The sequence below is a fragment of the Eschrichtius robustus genome, chromosome 7, assembly GCF_028021215.1.
Source record: "Eschrichtius robustus isolate mEscRob2 chromosome 7, mEscRob2.pri, whole genome shotgun sequence".
Taxonomy (NCBI): Eukaryota; Metazoa; Chordata; class Mammalia; order Artiodactyla; family Eschrichtiidae; genus Eschrichtius; species Eschrichtius robustus.
In genome coordinates, this window is record NC_090830.1 from 129,693,227 (window position 1) to 129,707,168 (window position 13,942).

Sequence of the window (13,942 nt, forward strand, 5' to 3'; positions counted from 1 at the left end):
CTAAGTCATACATGGATTTTCAACTGGGTGGAGGGTTGGCGCCTAACCCCCAAGTTGTTCAAGGGTCAACTGTATATGCTTTCCTCTAAAATACTATTGCCTTTTGAGCCTGACTCCAAAACTAACTGACAAATTCAATACGTTTGTTTTAAAGCAACAAATCTATTTAATCAATGCGGTAGAACTTAGAATGAAACTCTGATCAGTAACTTAAGGTACAGGAATGCAAAGCTTTGGCTGCTCTACGAAACCTAAATATCTAGAAAACCTGGAGCTAACCTCGAGGTGCCTGGCATATGGGCCCCTATGGCCACTCTTCATCAGATTCTAAGGTATCATCATGTGTAAGAAGTGCCCACTCTTGATTTCATAACAGCTTTTCCAGGAGATAACAAAATACAAAGGTACATGAACCAATTTTTTAATGAAAGAAAACCTGATTTGTGGAAAAAAAAAAAATGCACATCTTAGAACAGAAGAATTGACTACATTTCTTTCCTTGTCCTCTTTGTCTTCCTATTTGATTTGTCCATTTACTTTCTTCCTTTTCCCTGACCTTTCCATTCCTCTTTCCTTCTTTTTCCTAAAGTTAGCCTAAACCACAGGTGGCTAGTAGGAAAATGTTTGTGTTCTTAAGGATTTATGCATCGGGCATCTCCTTTGGTGGGCTGTGAAGACAGAAAGGTCGAAAAGCATCCACGGAAACACCCAGGAACTTCAGCCTGGGGGAAGACATGCAGTACAACTTAATGCAGCTCATCACAGGGCAGGAAGGCATCATGACTTGCGCCTGACGAGCAAAGCCACAGCGAACACGGTGAGGGTGGGGAGGGCCGTGCAGAGGAGAACTGCTATAAACGGTGAGGGGCACTCAGATGACAGGGAGGGCAACAGATCTGCGTGCTTCCTCGGAGAGAGGGATCAGGGCACATAAAGGCAAATGCAGAAGAAACCTGTGGCATACACGGGATGCAGCACCCTAACCTGCCTAACAATCACCAACACAACAATAAGAGGGGGCTATTCTCAACGTGTTTGTCTTATTTTAATCCTCATTATAGCTCAATATGAAAGGTCTTATTATTATCTCTATTTTGAAGGCCAGGAACCTGAGGCCAGAGAGATTATTAAACTGCCTAAGGGGACCCAGTTTACCAGCTGAGGATGGAGTTAGGGTCTGAATGCAGGAAGTCTGGCTCCAGGGCTATACTTTTAGTGTCTGTACCTGCTACCAGTGCACAGTATCCAAAGGAGAATAATAGGAGATAAAATATGGCTGGGGCTATTCTGGGCAGGAGACAGAAGAAAGGACAGAAAAGAAGAAGCACCAGAGATGCAAGAAGTCAAGAAAGTATCATCACAAAACCCATCACAGCCGGCTGGCCCTCGTGAAACCATTCCACAACTTTATTTGGACCAACTGGTTGATATTTCTATCTTCTTTACATTGGCTAAATAATCCAGTGAACAATTTTTATGCACTGTGATAGTTGTAAAAGTAATGGAGAACAGTGAGAACAGCCCTCAAAGCATGTGAAAACAACCAAATGGAAGAAGCTGTGTCAGTAAGTAGCACAAGCACATGAGGCTTCTGCATTTACTTGCAAAACCATGACTGTGAGTGTTGTGTGTGAATGCACACGCGGCGTCTCCTTCTATCTGACAAACACACACATGTCCGTGCGCAGGCACTCACGCACACTCTACACTATATAAAAAGCTACCAGACCCTGTTAAGGGTCACAACCACGCAAGCGGATTCTGAAACAAAGCCAATGATTTCCGGCCAAGCTCTGCTCCAAACATACCTGCTTCTGGGTCCTGGTTGAAACGGCAGTACTTGGAGTTCTCAAGTGAAGGCAGGCACTGCTCAATGGGTACCCAAACATATGTCTCAGGACACAGCAAATCAGACGGTCGATACTGACCCTAAAGAGAAGTGAAGAAAAAAGGCACAGGCATTACTAACGCAGTAACTTCCTAGTTACTAGGCTCCAGAATTCCAGGAAAAGTTTTAATCACAAAGTTAAATGAAGTCAACCAGAAACAGCTTTACTGTAAATACTAAACAACCCTATTAGTAATTGCTTTCCCAGCTCAAGAATGCACATTTGATTAAAAGGCTCTCAAACAAATGTATCGCCATTCGGGATGCCTGTGTTCATTTGGAAGATTTGAGTTTCTACTTTCTTTTGGAAGAAATATTCAACATATGATTCTTGCTGAGCTGATTGCTAAGAATACCCAGTTTCAAATTCAAGTTGTCTCTTAAGTGCTAGCTAATAACAAAGTGAAATTTCATATTTGACAGCATTATAATTTACATATGAAATAAATGTTTTCCAAAATGGAATTTCACTATCCTTAGTCAGAATTTTTTAAATTTGTAAGCTCAGCTGATAATATTCTTTCCATTCTAATGTACTATAAAAAGTACTGTCTGGTCAACATGCTTCCATGAGCAATCTAGACTGATAAATGTAAAGAAAGAAAAAATGTTTTAAATTACAAAAATTTCAGGGAAATATCTGTGATAATAATCCTCTAAAGTTTCTTCAAACACTCTATTTTAGAAAAAATGATTTATGTATTTATAGCCCAATCATGTACCCCAAATATAAAACAAAGACTATACAACAGATACTGGAGAAAAAAATCATTCACCTAAGGGTAATTTGGTAGCCAGTTAACAGAGGACAGTGCAAATTATGTGAAATCATTTAGTGAAAATTTTTAGAAATATCAGTTAATTAAAATTCCACATATCACTTCTCTAAATTTTAAAATTCAAAATTCATTATAGAGGTTAAATCTAAACATTAGTTTTCAATTTTTTTAACCTACAACCCATAGTAAGAAATACATTTTACATTACAACCTAGTAAACTTATATGCAAATATAAAACTAGAAACAAATCTTTTACTGTAGAATGCTTACCCATGTTATGTAATCCTTTATTTTCTTTTCTACTCTACTTCATTTTTTTAAAATGATGCTCTTGGACTATTTAACACCAAAATTGCTTTCACAAATAGCAAATGGGTCACAAGCTCAGAGTTTGAAAAACACTATCTAGTGCAAACCCCATGACAACGAATACTGCTGCTTAAGGGCTTAGCACTGTTACACGGTTTTATATCAGAAAGGTGCTCTATAACCAGCCTACCATGTGTGAGCAACTAGTGAAGCATCACTTAGGTTTAAAATGAACACCACATCCTCCCAGCATTCAAAACATTCAGAAGTCTGTAAGCTAATGGAGAGACCGTACATAAAACGCATGCAAACAAATTAATTCCTTTCAAGAGGTTGGGAGAAGAGTTCAAGGAGGATATGGAGTTTTAATGGGAACTTAACAGATTCACTGGCTAAGTCTGGGGCAGGCTGAAAAGGAATGAGAACAATCTAGATGAAGATTACAGCATAAACAAAGATGCAGAGTTGGGCCTAGTACAAGATAACTGGGGAACATGAAATAGCAGAGCACTGCGGAAATGAAAAGGTAGGTTGGGGACCAGCTTCAGAAATCATGTTTTGGACTTTATTCTAGATGAAATGGGAATGCTTGCTGGCTGAGACAGAAGGCATGACAGTATGAAGACCACAACTCAAGTCTCTGACTCTGATCTTCCTGCAGTGTTCACGGCATTGCTGATGCCTTACTGTCCTAGAGCAATAAAGGTCACCTAGAAGGGGCAGGCCCAGGTGGAGCACACACTCATCTAATATTAAAATTCGAAGCACAGGGTTATTTAGAAATGAATTACTAATTTACTTAGGAGGTGTAATAAAGCCAGTTATTCCACTGATTATCTACCTTCTCAAAAGCAATGTCATTCTCTCCATTAATTCAGAAACTATTTTGTTGGGAAAAGGGACAGTATGATGCGGTGCTGTCTACATTAACAAATCTGAACACTAGATAGCAGTCTAAAGCAGTGGTTCTAAATCTTTTTTTTTTTTTTTTTTTCCTTTTTGGTTATGGACTATTTTGAGAATCTAATGGGGGTGGGGGGAAGCTAAATATACAACCTAAAGAAATAAAACTTCTAAGGGAAAAAAAAGGAGTAAATTTTCTTGACATTGGAGTATACAAAGATTTCTTAGAACACAAAAAGCATTAACCATAAAAGAAAAAATTGATGAATTGGACTTCATCAAAATTACACTGTCTTCAAAAACTTACTAAGAAAATAAATAGGCAAGCCAAAGATTGGGGAAAATATTAAGAAAACCTGTTGTATTAGACAACATATTTGTATCCAAAACATATGAAGAATTTAACAACTCAGTAATAAGAACAATCCAAATTTTTTAAAAGGCGAAAGACTTAAAAAATTTTGCCAAAGATATATGAATACCTAAGAAACCCAACATCAGTTTCCAGAAATGCAACTTAAAACTATAATAGGATACCACTGAATACCCACTAGAATGGCTAAAATTTAGAAGATGAATAAACATGTTCTGGCAAGGATTTGGACCATCTAGAACTTGCGTTGGTTTAAAATGGCATAACCATTTGGGATAAAATAAATATTCTTGTATACACATCATTTGTGCCTATGTCTAGGGTAAACTCCTTGGATTGGAATTGCTGGGTATAAGGGTTTTAAGTTTTATAGCACAAAACTGTTTTCCACTCAAGTTGTGCCGTTTTATATTTCCATCAGCAATGTTATGTATGCAAGTGCTACTTTCCCCACATTCTTATCGACAGCGTACTATCAAAACTTTCTATCTCTTGCCAATCTGAGAAATGGCATTTCACTGTGGTTTTAATTTGCACTATGTATCTCTCCATATGTTTAAAGAAATTTGTATTTTTCTTCCTATAAAGTTGGCCCATTTTGTTGTTAGATTTATGGTCCTAGTAATTGAAAAATGCTTTATATATTAAGGAAATTAACCCTTAGTTTGTAAAATATGTTGTACTTTCCTAGTTTGTCTGTCTTTCGACTGTGTGTGCCATGCTCTTTTGCCATGTAGAAATCTGGTAAATGGTCAAATTTATCATTTTTTAAAATGGCATCTGGGCTTTGTAATATAACTAAAAAGGTCACTTTCACTCCAAGATTATAAAAACATTTTCATGGTTTTTTTCTAGTACTTTTATGGTTTCACAATTTTGCATTTACATTTATGCTCCATCTGGAATTTATTCTGGTGTAAGGTAGAAGAAAAGGATCCAACCTAATTTCTTTCAGATGTTTACCAAGTGGCCTCAACATCATTGTTTAAACAATTATTTTCCCCACTGATTTAAAATTTAAAATGTCTTTTTGATTAACTTACTAAATTTCCAAATATATTTAGATCTCTTTCTGGACTTTCTATTTATTCTGTTACACTTCTGTCTGTGTAATCATGTACCAGTGCCATATAGTTTTAAATATTAAAGCTTTATATTATATTTTAATATAATATCTGGTAGAGCTAAACCCCCCTTATTGCTCTTCATTTGCAGAATTTTCTGGTTCTTCTTGCTTAATTATTCTATGATTCTGCATTTAGTACAAAAAGATTACCAATATGAATAAGGAAACAGTAATAAAAATGGATGGTGTATCTTGTCTACTGTGATGGCAGCATATAAAAGAAGAGAATCCCAAGAATGTCTAGTAAAAGGGAAACGTATCATCTTAAGTTAAAAAAAAACAAGAAAAAACAAAATAAAACCCAAAACATACAAATGACACCATTTTCTAATTTAAGATAGAACTAAATGCTGACTGGCTAAGATGCAAAGATCAAATTTTTGCGAGGAGGGGGGAATCAGCCATCAACTGTGAGTCTCTTAAGATAAAAACAGATATATTCCATGCAGATATGCTGATTCATTAGCAGCCACCTGAATCCAGGGCCTGGATTTAACAAGGATGCTGACAACAAAAAATACTCAGTCAATGAACATTAAATGACTCCTCACTATGTGACAGGCACTAGGTGCTGGGAAAAAAAAAATGAACAAATGCATGTCTCTAGATAATTCACAGTCTACTGGGAGTGACTGACCTGGAGAAAGATAAAGCACACATAAGAATATATTAAGTGTGATCATGCACAACTGTCCAAAGTTCCTAAATTTTCACAATGTGCTTTTAATGCAGTACTTAATATTTTAACTCTTGAAATACTCAGGCTATCTCACTGAAAAACCATACATGTACACATTTTAACTTCTGATCATCCAAAATCAAATTTTAGATTAGGTTAAAACATTATTTTTCTCCTCAGTACAGGCTTATTTCAGTGCTTTAAATATTGTCTCAAGCCATCAAAGAATGCGAAGAGTTTTATGAAATAAACCACTTTGAAATGTTACGCTTTCTAAGCTTAGCTGGTAGAGAGTTAAGTGACCAAACTACCTGCAGTTCAATTTAAAGTCGCCATCACACAAATGAAAAATGCAGAGGCTTGAAAGCTGCCCTGCCTTTCCAGCTAAGAAAATGAGAAAGGTCTGTATTAAGAATGTAATTACTTAAGGATTTGGGCATACTTTCCCATGGTCAGAAGGAAAAATATTTAATCAACCTCTAAGTACATTCATTCATGTTGGAACAATGAGGTAAAAGCAGATTAATTCTCTCCTAGGGTGCTGACTTTTTGTAAATAAGAAGAAATCTGAGTTACCTCAGATTTCTAAAGTACTCAAAATTCTGAAAATGTGGTTGCTCTGACAGGGCTTATCTTACAATTGTTCAGAACATTCTTTCAATTTGATCTACATGTTAGAAGATGACCTCTAGATTCCCCCCACGCTGTCCCCAAAAAGCACACTCAACAAGGACAGCACCAGAGGGAAATTTTACCAAGCAAGGACACCTATTTCAAGAGGGGAGGCCACAGGAGAGGATAATGTAGTTCAAGACAAGATGCCTGGAAAAGGTAAAAGCTGTCTTCTAAAAAGCCTAAACATAGAGGAGGAAATGCATGTGTTTCATCATTAATTAAACACTTCTGGTGAGGTGTAACTACCCAAGTCAAAGTCCTCAAAGAGAAGTAAGTTCAGCAAACTCTGTGATCTATAACTTCACCACCTGTTGTAACTTCTGGAGCTGTTTACAAACTGGCACTGTTTTAGAAGTGGAAAACAAACAAAGGTGCCTCTATATTTTGAGCTGCCATACAAGAGTGAATATTCTACTCAGAGTATAACTGTAGTATTCAACGATTTTCTTTTCTTTAAAGAAGACTACTTAGACTACTTGTAAAACACAAATTATACTACACCTCCCCCACGGGGAAAAGAAGAAAAAATTAAAATATAGTCATAATATTTCAATCAACTTTACTAGGCTGTCACAGATTAAAATTTGAGGAAATGCAAAAGTTAAATCTAAAACACTAGGGGGAAAAAAACCTAGCTAAATACATTTCCTGATCCATTTCTATTAAAAATAACTGCTTCTTCTGGAAGAGGAGAGCATACAATTTTGGGTTTTGGTCAATGGAATGAACTGGCATTCTTTTCACTTCCATGCTCTAGACCATAATTTGAAGAACATCTTATCATGCTGATCTAATTTCCTACACTATTAAAGAATCACAAAATAAATTATACGTAGAATATCTTAGTTTAGCAAAATATAATAGTCAGAATTTTGGCCTAAAAATTACATTCATTTGATAGCCAGAGGTTAAAAACGCCTCACTATCATATCCTACTGAATAATAGTGAACACAGGTAGCCAAAGAGCATATAAAAGGGTATCTGGAAAAACTGGATTTCACAGTCATTAACAATTTCAGCAGAGATTATTTTAAAACAGATTAACATCCTTTACTTCTAATGAAAACACAGCCAACAACACGAGGAGACTTTCCCTCAGTTAAGGTATGACTAGTTAGAAATCTGAATTTTCCAAGGCAAAGGCGGTATTAACTAGTTGAAAGAGGAGCAAAAAAATGGTTCCAGCAAGCCCTGACAATCAATTTTTTTGCAACATTTTTATTGATACGTAATTCACATACCATAAAATCAAGCCTTTCAAAGTGTAGTTTTTAGGGTATTTGTAAGGTTGTGCAATCACGACCACTATCTAATTCCATAACATTTTCATCACCCCAAAACGAAACCCTGTACCCACTGGCAGTGGCAGTGGCTCCCCATTCCCTCTTCCCGAAAGCCCAGCAACCACTAAATCTACTGACAATCCATTTTAAAACGGAGTATTCGTCTGCATTCCCATCCTCCCTGTTTGAGGCAGAGTACAGGCCAAACCCAACACACAGCCTAGGGAGCCCCAAGTGACGTGGTGCTCGTTACCTTTCCAGCCTGTCTTCTACCATCTTCCTCCTCGGCCACACAGGCTCCCCTGCTGGTCCTGGAACACTTCAGGCCTGCTCCCACCTCACGGCTTCTCACTGACTGTTCTCTCTTCTGGTCTTACGGATATTCCCGTGGCTAATTCTGTCATCTACTTTAAGGTTTTGCTCAGCTGTCACCTGCTCAATGAAACTCACCTATCTCCTCTACTGTCTTTCTTCCATAGGACTTCTAACATTCTTGTTAACTTTCTTTACTGTATCTATAGGAAACTCCTAGCTAAAATGACGCGTCAGGGATTTCAGTCTGATTTGTTCCCTGATGTACATCCCCAAACCTGCTCCAAGTAACAGCTGGATGAACAATGAATCCAGTACACGCTGCCCGTCCCTTTCCTCCTTCTTTCTCTAAACACAGCAGATGTTACTTTAACACACTCTTGTTTTGCACATTAACGTGGCACACACGAACCAATCAACATTTGCCGAATTTGTATTTATGATGCACCTCCACCATATTTTCACTAAGACTAGTTCTCAACCTTTGGGAAAGTATTACAAGTATAAGAACATTATCATGACAGAATCTATAAGAGTTACTGAAATTAAAAAGGAGTTCTCATACTCAAGAAGGTTAGAAACTACTAGTTCAAGTCAATTTGGCTTTTTTGCCCTCAAAGCTGAAAATATTTCTTCCCTTCTTTCACCGGCATACACTTTCCTTTAAAGAAAAGTATAACTTTTCACATTAAGCTTCATTTTAAGAAAAGGAAGAGAAGATGTGACTTGGGAAAAGGCCTCTTCAAAAAAAAAAAAAAACAACAACAACAAAAAACGGCCTCTTTGTTCAAGAGTTCAGCCGAATCACTTTGGTTGGTACTGACATGAACAGTAACAATGAGTTCTTCCTGCGTTTGTTAAGAACACAGCCCTCATAATGATTTTGCGTATCATCCAAGTTAAGTCTTATAATGACGTAAAAAGGTAATGAAGATAGACATTATTTCTATTGCACAGATGAAACATAAGGTCATTAAATGGTAGTGATGAACTCAGAGCTAGGTTCCTGATTCCCATTCTCTTTCTATACCTAGATTTAAAAATATTCACAATTCTTTAAAGTATTTTCAAAATAACTTCAAAAAATCTTAACAATCACAACAGTTCAATATGCACAGGGTCTCCGCTCAGCACGGAGGAGGATGAGATGAAACGAGCCCAGGGAGGCACGCACCGTCGGCTAGGGGAAGGGAGGCACTTGTGCTCCAGTGACTTTCGCAGCCAGTGGTAAATGTAGGCTGGTGGGTACAAGACGCTACCGAAGCACAAGACGCTGCAACAGAAGCTCGGCATGGGCCACGACTCTGAGAAGGGCACCAAGGACTACAAGCAAGGTGTTGGCAGAACACAAAGGTAAAACAACTAGCTTTCTCTGGGGATTCCTCAGAAGTCTCCTCTGCAGTGTGTCTAAAATTCTGAGTAGCACCATGTTTGGAAAGAAGAATCAGGCACTTACCAACAGCAAATGTAGGCAGACCCAAGGCCTGCATAGACCATGTCTCCCCACTGAGTTCCCAAATACATGTCTGTCAGAACTTCACCAAATGGGAAATGAAATGAGAAACAACTGTTTCAGCTCTACAGATAGTATGTGGTCCTTGTCTATGGTTTGGGAAGCTTCAAAAATAAATGTATTTTTTGCTTTACATTCAAAATGTTAACATTAGTTTAGTCATAAAGAGGAACTCCATCTGCTCTCTGAACAAATGCCAATGTCCATAAATTCAAATTTATTACCAGTAGGTATCTTTCTTTTTACTACAGAGTGATGTGTTCAAAGTAACTTTCAAGTTCATGAATGGATCCTACTGTAACCTGGCATTATCTGGAGAAATATTATGAAACACATGGTTTTAAAATTATATTCTGGTTTCTTTTATCTCATCCTATCTAGATTCTTATAGAAGTACTTCTTACAATGGAACGCACAATTGATCAAAAATAAAAGAAAAACTTATTATTTACATTATAATGAAAAATGCCCTATAACAATCCTGAAGAAAGCAATGAAATTACTAAACACTCCTTTTAAAACAAATTCCCCATGTTAACAGGTCCACTTTTTGATTACAGTAAATCCAGAAATACATGATTTTAGTTTCTAAAGGGCTTTATTATCTTTTAAAAAGCTTTTTTTTTAAGGGGGACCTTGAAAAGACATGTGTGAACCCCAATGCATTCAGGACTACATATGACACAGAAAAATCTCTTTGAATATTACATTTGTCTTCGTATGAGTTTAAAAAACATGCAAATGAGAAGTTATTTCTTCCATTAAAGTTAAAGGATTTGAGACTGTTATTTTTCTTAGAAAAAAGTCAGAATAGTAAAGAAATGCTTTCATATGACATTCACCCAAGTTAGCATTCTCGGCTTTTAATTGGAAACATCTGGGGATGGGCTTGGCCGACTGCAATAAAATTGAAGTTACCAATTCTCACCCTGCCATTTTGAGGGTATTCTGTTTTTACAGTTTTCAAATTAAAACCAAACGGACTTTCCTTTGAACTCTGGTCCTGAAGCAAAGATCTTTATGAGATTTCACTCTCAAGAATACTTATAAATATTTTGAAAAATAGGAAGGATTTCATGAGTACTTGAGGATAAACCAGCAGAGTTTGTTTTAAAAGTTCAAGTTAAATTAAAATGTAAGAACACTGGAAAGACAATATTATTTAAATACACACACACACACACACACACACACACACACACACTGAACACCAATAGCATTGAACAAAAAAAGAAAGAAAGATTAACTAGACATTTAAGTCTTTTATCAGGTAAAGTTGTTATCAGTATCCCGTTTTTCCACAATAAACCTATTGATTTTACTAAAACCAATAGCTTAAAGAGAGGTTCTAGCACTACATAAACAAAAATAGTTCAACATAATCCATTAGAGTGGGCTGTACCTGCAAAGAAAGCGAGTAAGAATAGGGCTTATTAAATCCAGTCTTTTCCCTGAAAGACAACACCAATGGAATCCCATCCACAAAGTACTCCAGCAGACCCCTTGCTCCCTGATTTCGTTATATAAACAGAGATTGACTTTATCAGTCCCCAGGAGAGTGCTTGAGAAGGAACTCGAGCTGCTCTGTTTTCAGAAACTGTGTTTGGATTGTGCCATGCTCAGTTGGTGAGGTGAGCTGAGACCAGTGAAGACAAAGGGCCTAAACATCTGAATCCATTTGTGTTCCCCAAATTCTGAAAGCCCACAGATGTACTCCATGTGCTGCCAGGCTAAGCTTTGAAAATTTAAAAATACATATTTTTTCCACTGACAAACAGAAAGTGATGGTATTCTGTGTTTCTTTAATTAAAATCCAAGAGTTCGCAAAGGCTCCAGGACTTAATTTAAATCTTCCTTAAGACTGGGCTATTTATTTTACTATTAGCAAATAATAGAGAATAAAGATTCTAATTCAGTTTTAATCACAAGCTTTGCTTTTATTTTGGAAACCCTGGGTTAATCTTTTTTTCTCCTAGAAAATACAAAGAAAGCTTGTGAAGAAAAGATTCAGGGAGTCAACTTACAGCACAAATTTAATTTCAAACCAAAGGGTCATAAGTTGAAAAGGACAAAGGGAAAAACAAAAAAACAAAAAACGATAGAATGCAAGATGAAGACAAAGACAATAATGTAAGGGAAAAATAAAAAAATCCAAAGCTTCTTTAATATCTGTTAAAGATTAAATATTCACATGAATATTCATGTAGATGTATATGTATGTTGTATTAAATTTGGCCTTCACCATATTGGTAAGAAGGATCAATTTAGGTGTTTGCTTTTTTAGGCTATTGCTTGGAAAACAGCACTTAGAATCACTGGTTCTGCCACTATCGTAGGTGAAATCATCCTTACCTGGACAACAGTGAGAAGGGCTGATTTCAAGTTCTCCCTCTTGAAGCTACCCTCCTACTGACACCAGGGAGAAATGATTGTGAAATTCTCTATTTTTAAAATGCTTTACTGGCTCGCCAAATCTACAGTAAAGTAGATGACCCTTTCTAAAGCAAAAAAAATTTCATAGACCTTTATAAGATAATGCAACACTAGTTTCACTTGATGAGAAATTACACAAGATAAAAACCCACTACAAATTCATTAATGCTTTTAAATGAGTTTGGATGTTACTAATCACAACAGAACCTATATATGTTTGTAGAATGATGGCAGCATAATCACATGTTTATTAGTCTGTATACACATTGTGCACATGGATTCACAGACTTCTTGTGAAAGCTCCCTGGTTTAGAGACATCAAGTATCTTGAGCGTAAGGCACAAGGCCCGCTGTCAGTCTACTCTCTTACCCCCGCATCCTCACCCAGGGCACTCACATCTAGGCACAGGCCGTTCTACCTGGGGTGACTTCCAATTTGGTCTAAATGACTACTGCATATTTGAAACCGAACCTAAACGCTGCCTACTCTTTCCTTAGCAAGCTTTCCTTGGACTCTGCTTGACCTCACCACCAACTGAGCTCTCATTCCTGCAGTTAGAAGGTAATTATGAAATGCCAACCATGCCAGGCTGCATGCTAAGGTCCAGGGCATGCCATGGTGAATGGTAACATGGCCATTTTCAGTTCTCAGGGACCTTGTAGTCTAGAAGGGGAGATGACTTTAAGGAAATAATCATACGGAAACATAATTACAAAGTATGGCAAATACTATGAAGAAAAAGCACATCAGATAGTGTTAACAGGGAAATCTAATTTAGATTGGGAGGGTCAGGGTTGATGTCTTTTGGGTTTCTAGAGAAATCTATCGTAGAACTTAATACAATCTATTGGAGTTGTCTGTTCACAGGCTGTGCTTCTCATACCCCTCCCTCCTCCATAATCCCAACTTGGAGTTTCCCAAGAGCTGGGAATACATCATTTCTTTGCGTTTCTTGTGACTTGGTGGAATTCTTTCAATGGACTGAGTTCTCAAAAAATACTTACTGAATGTTTATTGAATTAAACGAAATTGTGTCAACTTATATTCCTTAAAAATAGAGAATCAGATCATTTTAAAGCTAGAAGGGGGCTTCCCTGGTGGCGCAGTGGTTGAGAATCTGCCTGCCAATGCAGGGGACACGGGTTCGAGCCCTGGTCTGGGAAGATCCCACATGCCGCAAGAGAGGCCGCGATGATGAGAGGCCCGCGCACCGCGATGAAGAGTGGTCCCCACTTGCCACAACTAGAGAAAGCCCTCGCACAGAAACGAAGACCCAACACAGCCATAAATAAATAAATAAATAAATAAATAAATAAATAAATAAACAAACGAACGTGAATTTCTTTAAAAAAAAAAAAAAGCTAGAAGGGCCTCAGACCTCCCTAGTCAATATCCAGTTTCATTTTCATATTTAAAAGATGGGGGGGGGATGGGGGCTAGTTTTAGAAACTTAAGGCCAATTATTAGTAAAGCCAAGATTAGAAGCTCAAACTCTTTTTTCTTTTTGTTAAAATTCCCAAGCTAAAACCAAACATAAGTATGAATACCTAAAGTGTGTCAGCAATATCCTATGTACCCCTTTATGAAAATTTGCCTAATTAAAATTATTTAGGATTTGGACCTTTTAGAAACATATTACTGGCTTTTTTTTTCAAACATTCTTTTT

At 37.1% G+C, this 13,942-nt stretch overlaps 1 protein-coding gene across 3 annotated transcripts in view; it reads right to left on the reverse strand.

The window, feature by feature from the left end:
• The window catches only part of ATE1 (arginyltransferase 1), a 163,368-nt gene that overhangs the window by 36,632 nt on the left and 112,794 nt on the right, over positions 1-13,942 (reverse strand). For all 3 annotated transcript variants that reach the window (XM_068548687.1, XM_068548685.1, XM_068548686.1), the window contains exon 11: positions 1,809-1,929. In XM_068548687.1, coding sequence (XP_068404788.1) covers positions 1,809-1,929 — 121 coding nt within the window. The remainder of the gene's footprint in view (positions 1-1,808; positions 1,930-13,942) is intronic.